Consider the following 23326-nt stretch of genomic DNA (forward strand, 5'->3'; position numbering starts at 1 on the left):
GCCTTGACCAGATTGCTCAAAATGGTCAAAGAACCAACTAAAATAGAGAAGGGACTGGCTGCAAACAATTGCTATGGATTTGCGGAACTGAGGCACTACATGTTGCGGACACGCAGTTCCTTCATCGGGTCATGCACCTGATGAAGGACCTGTGTGTCCGCAACATGTAGTGCCTCTATATTTTGGTTGCAGCCAGAATAGGTGCCGCAAGTACAGGTAGCCAGATATAGGTGCCACCAGTACAGGTAGCCAGATATTGGTGCAGCCAGTATAGGTAGCCAGGAATAGATGCCCCCAGGACAGGTAGCCAGATATAGGTGCCTCAATATAGGTAGTAGGTATTGGTACTACTGCAGGTAGGGTCCTACATCATCCTTCCTCTCTCCCTATCCATGGGCCCCCCGCAGAGCTGGAGTAGCGGTGCGGTATGTCATTAACTCACCTACTCGCTCCATGCGATGTGTCCCTGCTGGCAGCAGGCTCCCCTCTGGTCCCCCGATCTCTATATGACACGTAATTACGCGTCATACAAGAAACAGGAAGTAGTGGAGACTGCTGCCTGGCGGGGACACATCGCATGGAGCGAGCGACCAGGTGAGTTACACACCTTTCCGCTACTCCAGCTCTGCAGGGGGGCCCATGGAGAGGGAGGGAGAAATTATGTTGGCCCCCTACCCACTGCTTTCTGGGAGACAAAATGCCAAAAAAGTACTAGGTACGTTATTGGCAGTTGGAGCCCTTACCTGCCAAAACCATACCTAGTATGTGCTTGGCAGGCAAAGGGTTAAATGCACTGAAAACTATCTGCGTGCCCAATCTGTCAATAACACTGCAGAAACATGAAATAAAATGTTTGGCCATAGCTTTTTTTTTGTTTTGTTTTGGTCTGCATCAGTTTTTATACTACTGCTCTTATACTTCCTTGTGCTTAATATTTTAAACTTTTAGAAGTCCTTACTGTGTTCTATTTTCAATGGTGATATGTAATAGATTGATTTTCATTGAAAGTGGATATAAATTTTAGAATTTCTCTCTGAAGATTAGTCGCAGCATGATAACCCTTATAGACCAAGCATTCCTTTATTACAATGTATGGAAATCCTAAAAAACACTGCATTTTAGAACTTTGTTTTAATTTTGAGGGAGCACTGAATGGGCTAAGCCTCAGTGTTAAATGTATGGGTAGAGCATTACAGTCCTGTAGTCTATTCACAGCTGCTAATAACTAATTGGACACTTTGTTCTGGGTAAGCAAATACAGGAACACAGAGCAATGGATTTCAGCAACTCGATGTGAATAAAGCCTTTTCATTGTGTGCTATGCAAGAGTTTAGTTCCGCCAGGAAAAAGAACAAAAACATTTGGATACTTCAGTACTGTCTATACACTTTTTAAAGTGAGTTGATTTGTACATGACTTACTCCTGTGCTTCGTGTCTGCAGGTCGCTATCTACAAGTCAGTGCCAACAAGACTGCTTTCTCGGGCATGGGGACGCCTTAATCAGGTGGAACTACCAACATGGCTACGGAAACCTGTGTACAGTCTCTATATTTGGACTTTTGGTGTAAACATGAAAGAAGCGGCAGTGGAAGACCTGCACCAGTACCGAAACCTCAGCGAGTTCTTCCGTAGAAAACTAAAGCCACAGGCACGGCCTGTATGTGACTCCCATAGTGTGGTGTGTACAAAAAGTTTTGCAAAATATAGTATTCTTAGCAGCACTGCAGTGGAGTTAAAGTAAAGAGACTAAACTTGCCATAGACTTTTGTCATCATAAGTTATTGTGATTTCTTTGGGGTGACAGTACAGTGTGTGTGTGCGCTGGTGTCACCACTATGGCTACACTGAAAAACCTAGCATGACCAATTGTATTTCCCCCTGTAGATAATTTCCTCCTCCCCCCTCCCTTCTTTAGAGGGCAGTTAGAGCACCCATCAGCATGTTTGTACAGGGAAAGGATCATGTACACCTGAAATGATCATTTATTTTTATTGAAGTTTTTATATAGCACCGACATATTACACAGTGCTGTACAGAATATATTGTCTCGTCACTAACTGTCCCTCAGAGGGGCTCACAGTCTAGTCCCTACCATAGTCATATGACTGTATTTATCATGTAGAGCTTGTATCATAGCCCAGGGCCAAATTTAGGGGAAGTCAATTAACTTATCTGTATGTATTTGGGATGTGGGAGAAAACCGGAGTACCCGGAGGAAACGCATGCATACATGGGGAAAACATACAAACTCCTTGCATACGTTTACTTGGCTGGGATTCGAACCAGGGACCCAGCGCTGCAAGGCGAGAGCGCTAACCACTGCACATTCGTGCTGTCCATCATTAAAGGACAACTGAAGTCAGGATATGGAGGCTGCCATATTTATTGCCTTTTAATACAAGTTGCCTGGCTGTCCTGATGATCCTCTGCCTCTAATACTTTCAGCCATAGTCCCTGAACCTGCATGCAGTAGATCAGGTGTTTCTGACAATGGCCTCAATTCACTAAGATTATCTCCTGTCTTTAATAACTCTTCTAGAGTTGTTACCATGGTGATAAGGCAAGTAGTATTCAGGAAACATTTTGCCTCAGGCAAACCTAAAGTTAACTCTTCTGTCTTTAAGTTAACTCTCCAATCCTTAAAATAACTCCAGAGTTAAAGGCAGGCTGTTAATTAACTGCGTGTGAAAATAACTACAGAGGTAAATTAACTACAGAGGAGGTAACTTAAGGAATGAAGAGGTAAGATAACTCACTCACTGTGTGGAGGTAAGTTTTCTCTTGCCTTATCTCCAGCATGATCTTAGTGAATTGAGGCCAATTGTCAGATCTGACAAGATTAGCTGCATACTTTGTTCCTGGTGTTATTCAGACACCCCAGAGCCAAATAGATCAGAAGGGCTGCCAGGCGACTGGTATTGTTTAACCACTTGAGGACCCACCCTTTACCCCCCCTTAAGGACCAGCGCTGTTTGTTTGGATCTGTGCTGGGTGGGCTCTGCAGCCCCCAGCACAGATCCGCGGCCACACAGAGCGATCAGATCGCCCCCCTTTTTTTCCCCCTATGGGGATGATGTGCAGGGGGGGGTCTGATCGCTCCTACCTGCAGGCATGTTGCGGGGGGGGCACCTCAAAGCCCCCCTCCACGGCGACATTCTCCCCCCTCCCTCTCCTACCTGCTCCCCCGGGAGATCTGGGCTGCACAGGACGCTATCCGTCCTGTGCAGCCAGTGACAGGACGTCCCCTGTCACATGGCGGCGATCCCCGGCCGCTGATTGGCCGGGGATCGCCGATCTGCCTTACGGCGCTGCTGCGCAGCAGCGCCGTACAAATGTAAACAAAGCGGATTATTTCCGCTTGTGTTTACATTTAGCCTGCGAGCCGCCATCGGCGGCCCGCAGGCTATTCACGGAGCCCCCCGCCGTCAATTGACAGGAAGCAGCCGCTCGCACGAGCGGCTGCTTCCTGATTAATCAGCCTGCAGCTGGCGACGCAGTACTGCGTCGCTGGTCCTGCAGCTGCCACTTTGCCGACGCACGGTATAAGCGTGCGGTCGGCAAGTGGTTAAAAGGAAACACATGTGGCAAGCATCCATATACCTCTCACTATGGTTGTCCTTTAATGTTGTCTAAATATTAAATCTTGTACACAATTTAGACTTTAGTTTTTCTTCTTTCCTATTGGTGTAATAATCCATGAAATGTGATGTATGGGACCTCCTTTGGGGTTATTCTTGCTCGGATATATAGGGTTCCCATCTACTTAAGGGTAGGATAATTTGGGGGTTGTTTCTAAAATTTGCAGTAAATGGATTGGGTTCTATAAACAAACTCCATTCATAACCCTGAGACTTAGGCCAGCCTGCGTTGCTGGTGCGATGCAATCATGATTTCATCGTGCCGCAATGCTAAAAAAGGCCTTTGGTGATTAATACGCAGTAATCCCCTTTCTGGCATTAAGCCAAGCAGGGAGTGAGGCTCCAAATGATGGGGAGACCCGTGTGCTGAAATATATTGAAAGTCTGTGTACAATGTGTGGAAGGATTCGATCAGAGAGATCCCTCTCTGATCATATAATCATCTGAGGGGGATCTATCTGTGGGCCACATTGACCAGTGTATGGCCAGCCTTTAGGTGGCCTTAGATCTCACGACTTGACGGCCGATCGACCATCCGATTCGATAATAATTATTGAATTGGATAAAAATCAGAGCCTCCAAAGGTATACCCAATTGACGATGCAACCAATTTCAGGCCGAAATTGATGTATTGAACGGACATGCTGCAAGATGTCGGGCCATCAAGGTCGATTAGGTGCGCGGTGGTATGGGCAAGCAATATCAGGACGAGCAATGAAAGTTCTGGAGCTGTTCCCCTATAAATGTGTCCCCCATGGGTGCATTTATACAGTACATTTCCTGTGTCGCTCACCACGTAGTGCCCATCAGTCTTCAGAATCGGAAGCTCTTCCATTAGCAGTATACACACTGCTGCCATGGCGTGTGTGTGAAGTCACACACGTGGCATGCAACATGCTTGCGGTGTGTATAGCACCAATGGAAGAGCGGGGAATTCCAAAGACTGATTGGCACCCTGCGGTGGGCAACACAGATATATAATAGTACACACAGGGTGACAGGGGGCACATTTATACACTGGGGGGCAGTGGCGACTCAGACGATTCCCAAAAGATTTCATGCTGAAAGTCTGCGGTGTATGGGCAGCTAACAGAACTGGATTTGAGCAGAGGGATTTCTCTCTTGGTCGAATCTGCCCATCATCGCTAGATGTATGGGCAACTTTATTCAGATTTCTGGAAACGTCTTATCAGAGATGAGTGAAACAGTTGCTCTGCTAGCCTTGTCCTGCTTAATGTGCTACAAAACCTTGCATTCATAGATCACCCTTTCACTCACAAATGTATGTTTTTGTTATAAATAAATATGGCTTGGCTTTGTGGGTTTTAGAGAAAGAAAAACCACTTTGATTGTGAAGTATGTTCAAACAAGTTTAATTGAGACGCAATAAATATACCCTTAATGAGCCTCTGAGTGGGTCCTGTCACTGTGGCCAATAGTGGTTGGTCCCAGCTGGAATAGGGAAAGCAGGCTGACACCCCGGTGAACCTCTGCCAATGACGTCATGACGTGTTTTGGCTTTGCAAGCCTTTGACAGGTGGGTTTACCCTGGAGATGCGTTTTTATCTTACACTTCTAGTAAGTGTAATGCTTTTATTGCGTGTCAATTAAACTTGCTTGAACATACTTCACAATCAGAGTACTCTCTTTTCATTCTCCATTTTACCTTGTATAGGTTGGCCTGACAGCTGGGCTGAAAAGCTGCAGGTGCCCATGGAGGTCAAGCAATTCACACCACCAGCAGAAAATAGCGCAAGATTTACATCTATTATTTTGTTCTTTGTGGTTTTTAACTTGGGACCAGTTGCATAAGGGCACTCGGGGAAGAACATATAGAATGTTAGACTGGAAGGACAATCCACTGTTTTTAATAAGCCTTGGAGAGCATACATACAATTGTGGCTGCTGATAGCCACCTGCTGCACTTGATGTTGAATATTGATATATCCTGAAATGTGCAAGTGCTTGATCCAAATAACACCATTCCTCTGCTCATCTCTAGTGTAATCCCTTTTGTGGCCTTAACTTTCTGCCAATCTTGCCATACAAACTTTCTTGATGTGCATTTTAATGTGTAAGTCAGGGGTCCCCAAACGTTTTGGGTCAAGGGCCAGGTCAACATACTTCAGACTGCTGGGGGGTCCGGAGCATACATAAAATGATGTAGAAGTCTTTGCGGGCCAGACAGTGAAGCAAACCCAGGTGACAACCTCCAATCCAATTGGACAACAGTGTCACCTGATGTGGAATTTGATTGGAAACCAGCGAATTACTGCTATCTGGCTTCTATGTGGATGGGTGGTGCCAGAACTGCTATTCTATATGCTGACCTCCAATATTTAAAGCTGTAGGTGACCACATCTATAAAGGTGGCCATACACTGGTCGATTTGCCATCAGATTCGACCAACAGATAGATCCCTCTCTGATCGAATCTGATCAGAGAGGGATCGTATGGCTACCTTTACAGCAAACAGATTGTGAACCGATTTCAGCCTGAAACCGTTCACAATCTGTTGTGGTGGTGCTGCTGCCCCCGCCCTCCCGCATACATTACCTGCTCCGCCGGCGCGACTCCAGTCCCCCGGTCACCGCTGCTCTGTCTGCGCTCTGGTCTCCAGGTCCGGCATGCCTCACTTCTTCTAGCCCGGCAGGAAGTTTAAACAGTAGAGGGCGCTCTACTGTTTAAACTTCCTGCCGGGCTAGAAGAAGTGAGGCATGCCGGACCTGGAGACCAGAGCGCAGACAGAGCAGCGGTGACCGGGAGACTGGAGTCGCGCCGGCGGAGCAGGTAATGTATGCGGGCTCTATTGCGTCGGTCGTCGGGCACTCGAACGCCGCTAGCGATGCGCTCTTTACCCGCGGGCGATCGACGGTTATTTTCCGCATGGCGCGATCGCCGGGATCGGACGAAATGGATCGAAATTCGGCGTGTAGCGTGAACGATTGGCAGCAGATTCGATCCCAGTGATCGAATCTGCTGTCGAAACGGGCGCAAATCGGGCCAGCTTAAGTAATACATTTTGTGTGTGGGAGGGCAGTAAAAAAGCCTCAGGGGGCCACATTCGGCCCACAGGCCTTGGTTTGAGGACCACTGGTGTAAATCACAGACCTGTTTGTGGAACTTTCACCAGACAAAGTTTGTATCATCCAAAAAAGTTTCATAGTAAAAGCATAGTTTCCATCTCTTTTGGAACCAAATCCCTCTGTGTTCCTTATTTGTCCTTCTTTCAGGACTGATGTTCAGATCTATGTAAATATATGCATTTTTCTACTGAAAAATGTGTTTAAATGACTTAACTTTGTCCTATCCTTAAAAAAATATAAGAAATATATAAATGTAAACGTTGATATAAAGGAAAATGAACAAAGTCCAATGTGGTTTGAATTATAAAACATTTTTCTTATAAAATGCTTATCGCATGTGTGACTTAGGGGTGTGTCAGGTGCGTGATTAGAGGTGTGGCTTAAGCATCCCTCTTTATCTCAAAAAGTTGGAAGGTATGGGGTAATTTTTTGTTGTTGCTGTTTTTATCAATACTGGATAGCACATAACTGAGGCACTGAAGCAGATAAATATTCTGCCTTGTGGAATTGGGCTGCCTGCTTTCTTTTAGTATCAGTGATGCACAAAACACTTGACTAGAACTGGACTTTCACCAAAGTAAATTTTGTTCACAAATCTGATGTGACCTCTGCAAATAGCCATCTCAGTTGCCCCAGAAACTGCATGCCAAATTTGTTGATAATCACTCAGGATAGCAAACACCGCAGCAAAATTGTGACCTGTCTTAAAGGACAACTGTAGTGAAAAGTATATGGAGGCTGCCATATGGATTTTCTTTGAATCAGTTGCCTGGCAGTCCTGCAGATCCTCTGCCTCTAATACTTTTAGGCTGGTTTCACAGTAGGACGTTGCGTTTTAGGGGACGTTATGGTCGCATAACGTGCCCCTAACGCAACGCCTGGTGCTCTCTGATGTGGACATCAGTGAGCCGCGTTGTGCAGCTCACTCTGGCGTCCGTGATGCGTACTCTTGGACGCATGCAGCATCACGTTGTACCAGCCAATCGCCGCACAGAGCGGCCGCTCAAGGAAGTAAAGACTGCACGTCATTGAGTGCAGTGAATATTAATTAGCCATGTGCCTGGCCGCTCTCTGCTCCTCCCCAACATTACTGAGCATGTGCAAGCAGTCTAACGCGGCTCTGCCATTTATAAAATACTGCATGCAGTACGTTGTCTTATGGCGCAGCGTTACTAAGTAACGCAACGTGGGCACTGTGAACAGCCCATTGATTTTTCATTGCTGTGCGGTGGGCTGCGTTACTGGCTGCTCTAAAGTGCACCTGTAACGTCCCACTGTGAAACCAGCCTTAGCAATAGAAGCTGAACTAGCATGCAGCAGATCAACTGTTTCTGACATTGGGTATCATTCATAAAGAGGCTGTCGGTAGTGCAGGAAAACACCGTTCTTCTCCGCAACCGGTAATTTAGACTTCTGGGTGGGCATTCATAAAGAAGTTGCCTGTTGCAGTAGAAGTGCGGAGGTTTTCTGGAGGAAGCTGACGGTAGCGTGGCGGAAGACATGCGGAAACATAAAAGCTGCCCGATTCCCTCCGTGCGCTCCTCTGCCTGATGCTGCTTGGGAGGTCCGTCCCATTCATTTACATGTAATCCGCCCGCCTATCGCTACTGTCGAGCAAGCGGTATTTTCCTTCCGGATACCGCTTGCTCTAATCTTTATGAATGCACGTGTTTGTAACTTTTTCTAGATTAATCTAGAAAAACTCCGGACAAGGCGGAAATGTATCGCTCTGTCAGCTCTTCATGCAGAAAGAGCCTTTATGAATGGGGATTATGCTGAGTGGTCGGTAAAGTCACCGGTATTAAGCATTTCCGCATGCGGAAATGTTTTATGAATGATACCCATTGTCAGATCTGACAACAATAACCTGTGTACACAGTATGAACAAAAGACATGGCACTCAAAGGGCTGTGAACAGCAACAAGCTGTATTGGAGTATAAGGATACACACGTTTCGGGCAGAGCCTTTCCTCCCCACCTGAGGAAGGGCTCATCCTGAAATGTTGTGTGTGTATCCTTATACTCCAATACAGCTTGTTGCTGTTCAAAGCCCTTTGAGTGCCGTGTCTTATGTTCATACCGTGGTTATCTATTGAACAGGATTGGTGTACCTGTTGGACGCAGAGCACCGGCTGGCCGGTTTCCTTACCCGGTAAACCTGAGTCTGGAAAACAGCTTTATTTTTGTAATAACCTGTGTAATACTGTATAGTTTGAAGAATTTCTGTAGTATAAATTCAGCCAGATAAATTGCCCACACTCTAAACCATAATATGGGTTTTCTGCACGAGAGGACTGATGAGTATGGATTTCATGCAGTGTATCTCTGCCCCCCCCCAGATCAGCCCATCGGATGGTAAGATCTTGCACTTTGGCCGAGTGAAGAACTGTGAGGTGGAGCAAGTGAAAGGAATCACCTACTCTCTGGAATCCTTCTTAGGGCCACAAACGTGGACGGATAATCTGTCTGTTGCAAAGGGTGAGTGCAGCATTTTTGCATGGATTATCGGCGTGGGAAACAGCCAGTGATTCAGTCTCTATGCTCTTACATAATCAGAAAGATCAGCGTGTTAATGTATCGTTTCCCTGTCTGAAAGGAACACTTATGCTGTAATCTACTTTTAGTAATCCTAGCAGAACTTGCAGCTGAATTACAATTGCCATCTCTTTGCTTATCCTTGTGGATGTTGTTTGTAGCTTTAGTTTCAGCTTGGAGCAGCTTTTCCAGTTATATGGGTTTCTTTGTGAGTTATGATCATGTGGTTATTAGGCTTCTTTTTTTATGCAGCATCATTCCAGGATCAGCTTGTGACTCAAGAAGGAAATGAGCTCTATCACTGCGTTATTTACCTAGCTCCTGGTGACTATCACTGCTTTCACTCACCAACAGACTGGAATGTATATCACCGACGTCACTTCCCAGGTAACCGGCTGCCCTGCTTGCCTCTCTACTAGCTATGTGGGAGCAATCCATCCATGCAATCACTGTAGAAGTTGCTTCACCATGCAGTGTTTTCTGAAACATTCTGCATTTATTTATTGTATTTATGAAGCGCCAACATATTACGCAGCGCTGGACATTAGTTTAGGTTACAGACAATATTTAGGGGTGATATACAGCAAAATGACAATACCTGAATACAAGAAGGACCAGATCATGCAGCACAGTATGAGTACAAGGCAAGTTAGGTTCACTCAAATGCATAGCATGGGTTCACAGTAATGGAGGTCCATGATCAGGTAGGACTCAAAAGGAGGAGGACCCTGCCCAAAGGCTTACAATCTAGAGGGAGAGGTAAGGACACGAAAGGTAGGGGACCAGAGTTCAGCTGTGGGTAGAGTACTAGTGAGGGGTGGTAGGCCAGAGTGAAAAGGTGAGTTTTGAGGCCTTTCTTGAAGATGTTGAAGGAGGGGGCTGCCCTAATGGGTGGAGGTAGGGAGTTCCATAGTGTTGAAGCAGCTCTTGAGAAGTCCTGGAGGCGTGCATGAGACTGGGTGATGCGGGAGGCAGTTAGGCGAAGTTCATTGGAAGAGTGGAGTGAGCAGCTAAGTGTGTACCTCTGAGTAAGATCGGAAATGTAGGTTGGACAAGTTTTGTGGACAGATTTGTAGGTCAGACACAGTATCTTGAATCTGATTCTGGACTGGATAGGAAGCCACTGGAGGGATTCAAGTAAATCATTCAAAGTAAATCATGTCATTTGAAACCTTGAACTGTCATATTACCGATTGTAAGGATTTAAATCTAATGATGTACTGCAGAATTGCCAGTCATTCAGCTGTTTGCCTGTGTGTGTTAGGTGACAGAAGAATCTAGAAGTTCAGATTTTTTTTTTTTTTTTTTTTGGGTTGGTTTCTGTTCTCAGAACATTTGTCCATGTGTAAAGATTTTTCTAACAAGAAGAGTAGCACATTATCATTGAACCCAACGCACAGACTAAAGCTGGCCACTAACGGTCCAATTTCTAGCGAAAAATCGTTCGAGCGATCAGAAATTCTGATCTGATTGGTTGTAAATCTCCATTGGTGGACACAATCGAACGAGTGAAAAAAATGTCGCCAGAGTGATTGGATTTTCTTGGTGGTCTTGATAGATAGGAAGCAATGATTGGTTAGTTGATGGTGTAGTGAACGATTTTTCGTCCGATCAGAATTTCTGATCACTCGAACGATTTTTTGCTAGAAATTGGACCGTTAGTGGCCAGCTTTACTCTAGTCAGATCCTGACCATGTTTAATGTCAAGGACCACTAGAATGTGTTATAGTACCGAATGCCTCTAGTTAAACATGCAGTTTAACACAGGTAGCACAAAGGCTGGATTGCTTTGTGGTAACTTAGAATGATATATCCCACCACTCCTTGTAACAAGTTTCTTCAAATCTTTGTGGATTTTAGAAAAATGTACAATGATTGAATCGTGTACACAGTGGCAGGAATGTGTGATGACACAGGGTGGCTGAAAGAAGGGACAGTGAGATGGCAGATAGTTCAGATGTAGCCTTCCAGTCCATTTCTTTTTCAGTTACCTTTTTATGAAAGTGTCACATGACTGGACAATCTGAGTATTATATGATTTTCATTTAAAACTCACCATTTCTTCCCTAGGGTCACTCATGTCTGTGAATCCGGGAGTTGCTCGTTGGATAAAAGAACTGTTCTGTTATAATGAACGAGTGGTGCTCACAGGAACCTGGAAATATGGATTCTTCTCGCTCACAGCAGTCGGAGCTACAAACGTTGGTTCTATCCGCATATACTTTGATAGGGTAAGTGTTTGCTGTTATGTTGCAGTTTTGAAAAATACCCCACTAGGTGTAAAAGCCTGTAATTAGTGTTGTTGTAACTAATGTTATGATGGCTTCACTGTAAAATATAACTAGAAGGCTTTCATTCAAATTCTGATGGCTTGAATTATCATTCAATGTTTAGACTAATAATGTCTGTAATCTCTTGTCTTTTGTGCCTAACTTATCTTAGGCCCCGTTCACACTGCACGCGTTTCCAGCCGCGTTTTGGAAATGCGTGCAGGTGGCCGACACGCACGACATCAGACCGTGCACAGAGTGCACTGTCTGATGTTCACACTGCATGCGTTCCAGACCTGTGCGGTCCGGGAATGCATGCTGCACGCATTTTTTGCAAAAACGCGTGGCTGTCCCCTTCACTTTTCAGTGATGGGATCAGCCACGCAACGCACACGCATGGCCATCCGCGTTTGTGATGCGAACGGGGCCTTAGGCAAATAGCAAGAGGACAGCTCAGATTTTGTTTTGTCCATCTGCAGTTGGAGCCTCCCCTTAGGACAGTGCATGCAGCTTGCTGTGTATACATCACTGTAATGCTAGATACACATCATACAATTTTCTGACATTTACCTGGCAATATTGATAATTTCCAATAATGTCCGATCTGAATTTCGATTTATTTTTTGATTTTCCGATCTTTTTGATTGATTTTCATAGAACTGAACGAAAATTAAAAAAATAAACCTGAAAATGAAAGCCAAAAAAAATTGTATGGTGTGTACCTAGCATAACAGACTCCTAGTCTGCATATAAAAGAAAAACATTTCCATTGTTAAAATCTTTTTGTATAGGGTCCTACCCAACAACAAAACTATTAATAATTTCTTCATGATATAATAAAGAATATACTGAGAAATGCGGTAAAACTACACAGGAGGGAAACTCCTTAGGCAGGTTCAGTACTGTTCTGTCCATTTTACATTAGTTTTCTATCAATTTTACCTGACTGGAAAGGTATTCCTTTTATGCGTGAACACAGCTATAGAAACGCATACAAAACTGACATGACCAGGTCGGAAATGTACAGATTTATGTGTGAACACAGCTATAGAAACCAGGGCTGTGGAGTCGGTCCAAAAATCCTCCGACTCCTCAGTTTAGGATTCCACCGACTCCGACTCCTCTAATTTGCATATTACAATTTTGTTGATTAAAAGTATGTAACATGAAATTCGTCTCTTAACTGCCAACGCTTAGGAATTTCACAAGACAACTGAAGTGAGAAGGATATGTAGACTACTATATTTATTCCCTTTAGACTAAAATTAGTCCTTGGTAAGAGTACTTGTAAAAGGTACAAACCGGAACAAAGAACATCTATCAGGCCCTAGGCAATGTAAGTGTGGGTGCATGTAAGAATGATGTGCAGGTACTCTGCAGGGGAATGAGGAGATTGTAAACAGACAACACCTATGTGTTAAATGTGCACAGCATTCTCAGTAGATTCCCTGCAGCTCTGTGGGGAGTGCATATGTAGAGTATAGTACTACTGTGTAACAAAGTAAACCTGAGACAGATGAAATTAAAGTTTTATACATACCTGGGGCTTCCTCCAGCCGACTTCAGGATAATCAGTCCCTCGTTGTCCTCCTCCACCACCTGGATCTTCTGCTAGGAGTCCAGGTACTTGAGCCAGTCAGGCGTAGTGCGCATGCACACACTCCGCCGCCAGGAGCATACTACACCTGTGCAGCACTATTGCGCAGGTGCAGAATGTTCCTGGCTGTGGGAGCGGCATGCGGCTGGACAGCACTGACTGGCTGAATTACCAGGACTCATAGCAGAAGATCCGGGTGGTGGAGGACAGTGAGGGACTGATTAGCCTGAAGGGGGCTGGAGGAAGCCCCAGGTATGTATAAAACTTTACTTTTAATCTGTCTCAGTTACCCTTTAATTTGTAGTCACCAAACCAAATTTTAATAACATATCAAATTATTTTATTTCATCAGCAAAGGGAGTGCATACATTTGCATAAATCAGCATCAATGCAGAATTATTTCCATCTTGTTGACCACCTCTATTAGTGACACAGCTACACATCAGGCTTTATTCTTACAGCATAGATGTTATTTAGTATATATAAGAGATTCCTGTGTACACATCATATATACAGTCACAATCAGATATGTATATCTGACCTTAAAAATACGGGGACTGCTTTATTGAAGCAGCACAAGTAACTAATTTTAATTGGTTTATTTCATTTTTGTGGACTAAGCACAGCTATTATTGTATATATACTGTATATATACATTATTTTTAATGACTATTATCTGAGAAATAGAACATTTTATCATATTTTCTATTTTATTTACAGTTACAAATTCATTAGGAGTCGGTGCATTTTTTCCCGACTCCGACTCCAGGCACCCAAAATTGCCCGACTCCACAGCCCTGATAGAAACGCATACAAAACTGACATGACCAGGTCGGAAATGTACAGATTTATGTGTGAACACAGCTATAGAAACGCATACAAAACTGAAATGACCAGAACGGAAATGTATAGATTTGTGTAAACGCAGCTATAGAAATATATGCAAAACTGATGCTTACTGTCAAAATCTGAAAGGACACCTTTTTTTGTGTGACTTACTGCACACAGAAAAAGGTGTCCTGTCAGTTAGAAACATATGCAAATCTGATGCCAACTTTCAATGGCTGTGTTCACACATAAATCTGTGCATTTCTGGCTCGTTCGAATTGTTGGATGTTCGTAAGTCAGGGACTCCCTGTACAGTTACATTGTTTGGTTGAAAAAAAATACATTTGAACAAAATTGTTTTTGGGGAGAAGAAAATGTCTTTTGTAGTGGATACTCACTGGCAGGGGTGTAGCAATAGGGGGTTGCAGAGGTTGTGACCACATTGGGGCTCTTGGGACAGAGGGGCAATCCCTCAACTACAGTATTACCTTTCTATTAGTCCTGTGCTCATAATAATCACTTCTATACAGGGCCAGATTTCTGGTAAGGCCACAAAAGCCATGGCTTAAGGTGATGAAAAATCAGAAGGATAAAAGGGTGGCAGGACCTGAGAGACTGCATGTCAAAATAAATCATTTCTCCTGCTCCCGAAGCCGCCCTGCTTTGCTGCACACACAGTCAGAATTCCAGCGCTCCGTGTATTTTCTTTACTTCTTGGTTTGTGATGATACAGTGCTACCTGCTGAACATACAAGCTTCAGTTTAATGCTAAGGGAGTAGAGAAACTTGATTCACAGTGTGCTTGCTGGGCAGTCTGTGACTCTGGTTGTAGACTCAATTTCTGATCCAGTAAGGTAAACTTTTTAACAGAATTATTTCCACTTTACAACTCAAGCTGGGAAAAACAGTGTATTGCTGGTCAGACTCTGTTAATGATTTGAGCCATTCCTTCTCTCTCCCCCCCCTGGATTGTAAATCTTAAACAGAAAGATGAGGTTTTTTTTATTTTTAAAGAAATGTATGGCAGCCCCTTCCAAGCTAAAGCGTAACCAATTGCTGGCTCATTTTAAAGTCATCAGTACTGCAGTATTATGAGATAGACAACCTATCTATAATTATAATTGCAAATGTTCTGTTGTACATTTTGGTATACAAAACAGAAAGTAATAATACAAAGTAATAACATATACAAAAAATAAAAAAAATATATATTTGTACAGTGTTTGCAAACAGTAAAAAAAAGTCTGTGAAAGAATCAGTACAATAAATAATATAAAATAAATGCAACATGTCTGATTACAGAAGAGCAGAGAGGCAGATGAACTGCTCTACTACTTCATGCCTGGTACACACCGTGCAATTTCCCACGAGATAGACGGGTTGAATCAATTATTTCTGAAAGGTCCAATCTGATTTCTGATCATTTTTCTGATTGACTATGTATAAGTGATCGGAAAATTGATTCAACCCATCTATTTGATGCATACCAGGCATTAGGGACTCGCTGCTCTGACAGGAAAAGCAATTCATCATTTTTCAAAGAGAAAACATTCATACGTATACAAGAGTTACTAAAACAGGCATTTCGCCCTGCAAACAAGTGATCGCTAGTCAGGGTGTTGAACAGAGGTGTGTGCGTGTGTGCAGGCACGCACACACACTGGGCCTAGGGCACTGGAAAGTCCAAATCCAGCCCTGCTTCTTTAGATACTTTTAATAGTGGTAATCCTTAACAACCTGCTCCCCATCCCCTTCTTGCACTGTAATTGCCATTGGCAGGATTTGATGTTTCATATCAACTGTTATGTATAGAGTGCTTGGGGGGGGGGGGGGGGGGGGGGGGGCGGGGACATTGTAAAACTTGCATCGGGGCCCACAGCTCCTTAACTACGCCACTGCTCACTGGGATTTTGATACCCTACTATGTGAGAATACACCATTAAGAGTAAAATGTTAGGCATGAAAAACAAAATCAATTCTCTATTTCTATCTGTTAATCATATAAAAGGAATTCTAAAAAGGCAATGCATAACTTTAAAATCAATCCTACTTTCTTATTGCAGAGATTAATCCTCATGTTCCCAGCTCCTTAGTACGCAGTAATCAGCCGCAAAAGAGAAGTTGCAGTGCAGGCTGGGGAGTTTCTGCACAGACACAGCTAGTTCAGCCTGATTGGCTGCAGCCTGTGTCACTCTCACTCCTTATCCTCTCATTGGCTGCCTCCCATGACTGTCCATGCCTGCAACCTCCCCACACTCCAGCCTGACAGGCATCTCTGCAGATTCATGAGGGCAGTGGCCGCCACCACCGCACCGCACCCATGGGGACCCCTGTCCCTGCTACCATTTCCTTAAAGAGACTCTGTAACAACAAAAACCTCCCCTGGGGGGTACTCACCTCGGGTGGGGGAAGCCTCCGGATCCTAATGAGGCTTCCCACGCCGTCCTCTGTCCCACGGGGGTCTCGCCGCAGCCCTCCGAACAGCCGGCGACTGTGCCGACTGTCAGTTCAATATTTACCTTTGCTGGCTCCAGCGGGGGCGCTGTGGCGACTTTCGGCACGGAAATACCCGATCTCCGTCGGGTCCGCTCTACTGCGCAGGCGCCGGAAACTTGCGCCTGCGCAGTAGAGCAGACCCGACGGCGATCGGGTATTTCCGCCTACTTCGGCGCCGAGAGGCATCAGAGCGCCTGCGCAGGAGCCAGGAAGGTAAATATTGCGTCACCGCTGCACGGAGGGCTACAGCGAGACCCCCGAGGGACGCAGGACGGCGTGGGAAGCCTCATTGGGATCCTGAGGCTTCCCCCACCCGAGGTGAGTACCCCCCAGGGGCCGTTTTGTCGTTACAGTTCCTCTTTAAAGCTAATGGGAACCGGGTTCTAAAAAAAAAAAAGGGAGATACTCACCTAAGGAGAGGGAAGGCTCGGTCCTAATGAGCCATCCCTCTCCTCTCCTGGTGGCCCTGGTGTTGCGCTGGCTCCTCCGTTCTTGTCCCATGCCGAGGGGACTTCGGATGTCTTCAGGAGCAGAGTCCTCCCGAAGACAGGCGGTGAACATGTCAGAGGGCGCGCGCATGCGCATTGTAGAACGGCCCGTCTTTGGGAGCACTCGTGTTCCCAAACCATTTCCGAAGCCTCCCTTCGGCCGGGAGACAGCGGTATTTGACCGAAACAGTCGAATACCACTACGGGGGAGCCAGGACAGCAGCGGGCACCGGGAGAGGGAGTGCTCTATGGGACACAGAGCCTCCCTCTTAGATGAGTATTTGACTTTAAAAAAAAAAAAAAAAAAAAAAAAACTCGGTTCCCATTAGCTTTAACCTCCCTAGCTAGAGGGCACCGCTGGGCCGATTTTGGTAAAAAAAAAATAATTCAAACACGCAGCTAGCACTTTGCTAGCTGCGTGTTTGCCCCGATCGCCGCCAATCCGCCGCTACCCGACGTGAAAGAAGCCCCCCCCCTCCCCGTACACAGCCTGGCCAATCGTCGCCGGCGCCGATCAGAAGGGTGGGAGGGAGAGAGGAGGAAGGGGAGAATCGTGTAGCTAGCGCTAGGCTAGCTTCATGAAAGGGGGAAAAAAAAAAAACGGGCGAAAAAAACCCTCCCGCGGCCACGGGAATTGAAACGCCCAGCAGGTTAAGGATTCCCTGCATTTACAGGTGCCTGTGACATAACACTCACTATTGGTGTGGAGGGGAGAGGGGAGTAAGGGAGGAAATTACCTCACCATTGGCTTTAGCTTGAGGGAGTAAAGATGGCCCCTGCCAGAGAACAGAATTCTCTCCATTTGACTTTTTATTTTATAAAGTTCAATGAAATAAACACTTGGACCGTGCAATACACGTTATGTAAGTAGAGCTAGTATTTATCTACTTATATATGCCTTTTTTTTATCTGGCATAGTATGGCTGACAGCTCCTCTTTAAGCCCAGTTCACATTGGCAATTAAGGTGCAAACTGATCTGATTACCAGTTGATCAAATGAGTTTGCCATTCAGCTGCTTCCATTCCCCCATATCCCCCCCCCCCCAGATTTTTCTGGCTAGAACAGTCAGTTTCTTCACTAATGTGAAGAAACATTGTTTTCTCATTGCCCCCAATGCAGTGCTTCAGCTTCCGTTTCAGTTCTGCTTGGCTCAGCTGTCCAGAAAAATTGCTACAGAACCAAATTTGCAGTCCGTTCAGAGAATCACACGGAACTGATCCGCTTTAACAGACCAATGCGAACGGATCAATAGGTTAACATTGGATCAGTTCGCATTCGCAAACAGGCTGTTTATTAACGCTAATATGAAGCAGACCTCTCCCATGTTATGAAATGCTCACTGAAAAATCTAGAGTTTAGCTGATGATGTGAACACTAGAATATGAAAGTTTTAGCACCAAATAGTAAACCATTACTAAGGCTGAAAGCTAGCCTGAGGCAAGAGGTATATAGAGGTTGACACATTTATTCCCTTTTAAACAATACCAGTTACCTGGCAGTCCTGCTGAACATTCTGGCATTAGTAGTACCTGAGACACCCTCCTGAAACAAGCATGTGGCTAATCTTGTCAGAAACATCTGATCTACATGCTTGTTTAGGGTCTCTGACTTAAAGTATTAGAGGCATAGAATCAACAGAACAGCCTGGCAATGTGCACAGTTTAAAAGGAAATAAATATGGCAGACTCTATATATTCTTCAGACTTTAAGAGAACCTGAGGTGTGCTTTAAAAATCCTAGTTGCACACAGAGGCTAGGTCTGCATTTATTGCCCAGCCTCTGTTGCTATATTGTTCTCCCCAGACCCCCCTGCGATCTGCTTGCCCCCATACATCAAACCACCATGCTAGCGACACGCAGCGTGTCGATAGCCAGCTGTTTACATGGCCACAGTCACGCTCGCCCGCTCCCCCACTTACAATACAATAACATTTCTATAGCGCTTTTTTCCCATAGGACTCAAAGCGCTTAGGCTCTCTCAGATTCAGTAATTAGTAGGATGAAGTATTCACACAACAAAAGTTATATTTCTGCAAATGCCAGACTGAACAGGTGGGTTTTCAGTCTGGATTTAAACACATCCAGGGATGGGGCTGTCCTGATCTGTTGAGGTAAGGAGTTCCAAAACATAGGGGCAGCATGACAGAAGGCTCTGGGACCAAAAGTTTCCAAGTGGACTCTGGGTATGACTAGATTATTAGAACCTGTGGATCTGAGAATGCGGGGATTGCTACGCAGCTGTAACATATCTTTCAAGTATCCAGGGCCTAGATTATTCAGGGATTTAAATGTCAGTAGGCCGATCTTGAATAGGACCCTCCATTCTATAGGTAGCCAGTGAAGGGAATGCAGGACTGGCATTATGTGGCAGTGACGGGGTTGGTTGGTTAGCAGTCTGGCAGCAATATTCTGTATCAGCTGTAGGCGGTACAAGACCTTTTTTGGAAGGCCAGTGTAGAGAGCATTGCAGTAGTCCAGTCGGGATGTGATGAAGGCGTGGACTAAGGTTGGCAGATCTTCTGGGGGTATGAGGTGCTTGATTTTTGCAATGTTCTTCAGGTGAAAATAGGATGATTTCACCACCGCAGAGATTTGAGTTCTGAAGTTTAAATCCCCATCAATTAGAACTCCCAGGCTACGCACATGATCAGAGCTGCGTAGATCCGTGCCTCCTATTCCCAGTGGTGAAGACTGCAAGTTAAGTTGTTTTGTTATCATGCTCTGCCCTCCAATCAGAAGGACTTCAGTTTTGTCTGCATTTAGTTTCAGCCAGTTGTCATTCATCCATTGCTGTAGTTCACGTAAGCAGGCGTTTATAGTTAGAGTTGGGTCTGTCACACCAGGCTTGAAGGAAAGATATAGTTGGATGTCTGCGTAGCAGTGGTATGTCAGGCCATGTTTTTGGATTAGTTTTCCCAACGGTAGCATGTAAATCGTGAAAAGCAGGGGAGAGAGGATTGAGCCCTGGGGCACCCCATACTTAAGTGTTACAGGGGTGGACAGGAAGGGCCCCATAGACACTTTGTGGATTCTGCCACTCAAGAAGGATTGGAACCACTGAAGTACTATGCCATCAATGCCGCAGTATTCCTGTAGCCTGTTTATCAAGATGTCATGGTCAACTGTGTCAAAGGCTGCAGAAAGGTCTAGCAGTATGAGGATCGAGCACTCTCCTCTGTCTCTTGCCATGAGCAGGTGGTTGCATATTTGGATGAGGGCAGTTTCAGTGCTGTGGTGTTTCCTGAAGCCAGACTGGAATGGGTCATAACTGTTATTTTGTAGGATTCTGGCTTCTAGCTGGAGGTATACAGCTTTTTCAATTAGCTTGCCCAGAAAGGGGAGGTTAGAGACAGGTCTGTAGCTGGTCATTGCATCTGGGTCCAGGGAGGGTTTTTTAAGGAGAGGCCTGATGATTGCTTCCTTCAGTAAAGCAGGAAATATCCCTGATTGTAAGGAACAGTTAACAATTTTGAGGAATACCGGTACGAACAGGTCGGGGCAGTTCAACATGAACTGTGTTGGGCCAGGATCCAGGTCACAGGTAGTTAGGCGGACGTGAAGGAGGATGCTTGATGTGACTTCTTCATCAGTTTCTTTGAAGTTTGACCAAGGTGTTACGTTGTCTCTGCTAATGGTCTTTGGCGCTATATTAGGCTCAGATGCTGTAAGTTGGATGGCGGACCTTATAGCGGAGACTTTGTCTGTGAAGAAATGGGCAAATTGGTCACAGAGGTCCTTTGAAGACTCGATATTAAGTTTTTGACATGCTGGGTTGCAGAGTTTTTCCACTGTGCGGAACAGTTGGGCTGGTTTGTTAACTGCATTTGCAATCTCTTGTGATAGAAAGGATGATTTTTTTTCCCGTGATTACCTTTTGGTAGCTCTTCAAGTGGAAGATTAAGGCATGTTTGTCTTCTGGGGACTGAGATTTGCGCCACAGCCTCTCAAGTTTTCGGCCTTGTCTTTTCAGCTCTTTTATAGCGTTATCAAACCACTGTGCATGATGGTGTGGAGTAAGATATTTGGTGCGCAGAGGAGCAATGGTCTCAAAGGTGGAGGATACACATTTGTTGTATTTAAACACCAGAGTATCAAGGTCCAAGCTGGAGTCAGTCAATTCATCAAAGCTAAGGTTATCTCGGATATGTTGAGGTGTTAGCCCTTTTAAGCGGCGATATTTTATTTGATTCTTGACCTGGTGTTTGACGGCTGGTATTGAGAGGGAGAAGTGGATAGTGTGATGGTCTGACCAGGCAACAGGATTAATTTCCACATTGGCTATTGACAGCCCAGTATGGAATATAAGGTCCAGAGTGTGACCTTTCCTGTGAGTAGCAGAGCTGATTGATTGGAGGAAGCCCAGTTCATGTAAGGCACGAGGTAGCTCTTTTCCAAATTGTGAAGAGGAGTCGTCCACCCATGTATTGAAATCTCCAAGAACAATCCATCTGGGGTGTTCCAGTGTTAGGTTGCACAGGAGGTCTACAAGTTCCTCAAGGAAGTCTGAGTATTTTTCTGGTGGGCGGTAGATCAGCAATATGTTAATGTTTTCCTCAGCTGAAAGTTGCACCCCCAAGCATTCAAACGAGTTGGTAGGACCTACAGTAAGTGGTCTGATTTTCAAAGCTGATCTAAAGCAAAGTGTAACCCCTCCTCCCCTGCGTTCTTTCCTGTTGCAGTGTATCACGGAATAGTTTGTTGGCACAGCTGCCTCCAGGGTGGGGCCAACAGGTTCAGAAAGCCAGGTTTCAGTCAGGCAGGCCAGATCAGAAGACTATTAGATCATGTATGATTGCTGTTTATTGATCTGATGTTGCAGAGGACAGCCTTGATGGGGCTACCCTGGGAGCTGAGGTCTGAGTTTGAGGACTCCAGGAGGGAACAGTCTCCAGATGTGTGGCTGTCATCTCTGCTGGATTGTGCTGGAGCCACTCCTCGCCTGCGTCCCTGCCCTCCCCGCTGATTGGAGGAAAGTGACACAAGTGGGGAGCGGCAGAGAGTGACAGTGGCCATGTAAACAGCCTGCTATCGACACGCTGCATGGCACTAGCACAGCGGTTTGATTTATGGGGCAAGCATAGCGTGGTGTGGAGGGGGGGGGGGGGGGGTGTCTGGTGGAAAACAATGTAGCAACAGAGGCTGGGCATTATATGCAGACCCAGCCTCTGTGTGCAGTTATGATTTTTAAAAACTATCTTCAGTTCTCTTTCAGGTTCCCTTGAAAGTAAACCTATGAAACAGTTTTCATTATTTCTAAACCTGGACTAATGTGGTCTTGCATTTCTGTTTTGTAGGATTTACAGACTAACAGCCCCCGCTACAGTAAAGGTTCGCACAATGATGTAAGCTATGTAACGAACAATAATCAGGATGGCATTCCTATGCGGAAAGGAGAGCAGCTAGGAGAATTCAATCTTGGTTCCACTATAGTACTAATATTTGAAGCACCAAAGGATTTTACCTTCAACTTGAAAGCTGGACAGAAAATCCACTTTGGAGAGGCTGTGGGCTCACTTTAACAAAACTGGTATTCTTAATGCAAGGCGGGAAGCCCCGAAAAGCAGTTCATACATGCCTGGTGATGGGGAGACTCAGATTCACGTCTCTATGCAAGTCAAGCTGTGCAGCACTGAGGGAATTCATTGCAAATCCAGACCATCTGCTATGCCTCATACACCAGCTCCCCTCCTAGTCTTGCTCTGCACTCGTGTGTACTGCCCACTCCTCCTCTATGAGGTGTGGCTGGATGCCTTGGCACTGGATGGAAGATTGCCATGCTTTGAGGGATATTTATGTATGTTTTAATACCTTCTGGGGAAATTTACATTTTGGTGCCAGCAATTTTTTTTTTATAGGAACAGGCTGACTGGAATGACACTGCCGACCTCAGGGAAGTGCTACACCCCAAGGCAGTCTCAGCCTGCTGAAGAGAAATAAGTGACCAGAGGAATCATGAGAGAGTCCACTGCTCTTCCTGTTGTGTGGGGCAGCGAAGGGTGGTGGAAGGAAAACAGGAAGCCAATCCTATGCTCAGTGGAGCTGTAGCTCAATAAATTTTATATTTCTAAATGAGATAATCTTGCTAATACATTAACTCATTTAACATACATTTTGAAATAAAACAAATGTAAACACCTTATTTTAATACTGAAATGGCTTTTATTTACTACGTGGTTGAAGGACAGGAATCCAACATTGCTGTGATCTCCTGGATTCTGGTAATATAATGCTTTACTTTAGTCTTCTCAGTGTTTAGTTTGCAGACACGTTTATTTATTTGGAGTTCCAGCTGTATAGAAGAATACAGTAGGTTTACACATACAATAAAGGAGGGAGCAATTTTCTTTCTAAAGCCCCTATCTTCATTCTCTACCTAATGGACTACT

At 45.1% G+C, this 23326-nt stretch overlaps 2 protein-coding genes across 13 annotated transcripts in view; one reads left to right on the top strand and one right to left on the bottom strand.

Moving 5' to 3' along the window:
* The window catches only part of PISD (phosphatidylserine decarboxylase), an 83231-nt gene extending 60152 nt beyond the window's left edge, over positions 1-23079 (top strand). For all 7 annotated transcript variants that reach the window (XM_068238543.1, XM_068238547.1, XM_068238563.1 and 4 more), the window contains 5 exons: positions 1443-1679; positions 9065-9203; positions 9513-9647; positions 11331-11491; positions 22235-23079. In XM_068238543.1, the coding sequence (XP_068094644.1) occupies positions 1443-1679; positions 9065-9203; positions 9513-9647; positions 11331-11491; positions 22235-22459 (897 nt within the window). In that variant the 3' untranslated portion in view covers positions 22460-23079. The remainder of the gene's footprint in view (positions 1-1442; positions 1680-9064; positions 9204-9512; positions 9648-11330; positions 11492-22234) is intronic.
* Positions 23077-23326, bottom strand: part of SFI1 (SFI1 centrin binding protein) — a 145840-nt gene continuing 145590 nt past the window's right edge. For all 6 annotated transcript variants that reach the window (XM_068238479.1, XM_068238463.1, XM_068238456.1 and 3 more), the window contains one exon: positions 23077-23229. In XM_068238479.1, the coding sequence (XP_068094580.1) occupies positions 23107-23229 (123 nt within the window). In that variant the 3' untranslated portion in view covers positions 23077-23106. The remainder of the gene's footprint in view (positions 23230-23326) is intronic.

The sequence above is a fragment of the Hyperolius riggenbachi genome, chromosome 1, assembly GCF_040937935.1.
Source record: "Hyperolius riggenbachi isolate aHypRig1 chromosome 1, aHypRig1.pri, whole genome shotgun sequence".
In the NCBI taxonomy this organism is placed as follows: domain Eukaryota; kingdom Metazoa; phylum Chordata; class Amphibia; order Anura; family Hyperoliidae; genus Hyperolius; species Hyperolius riggenbachi.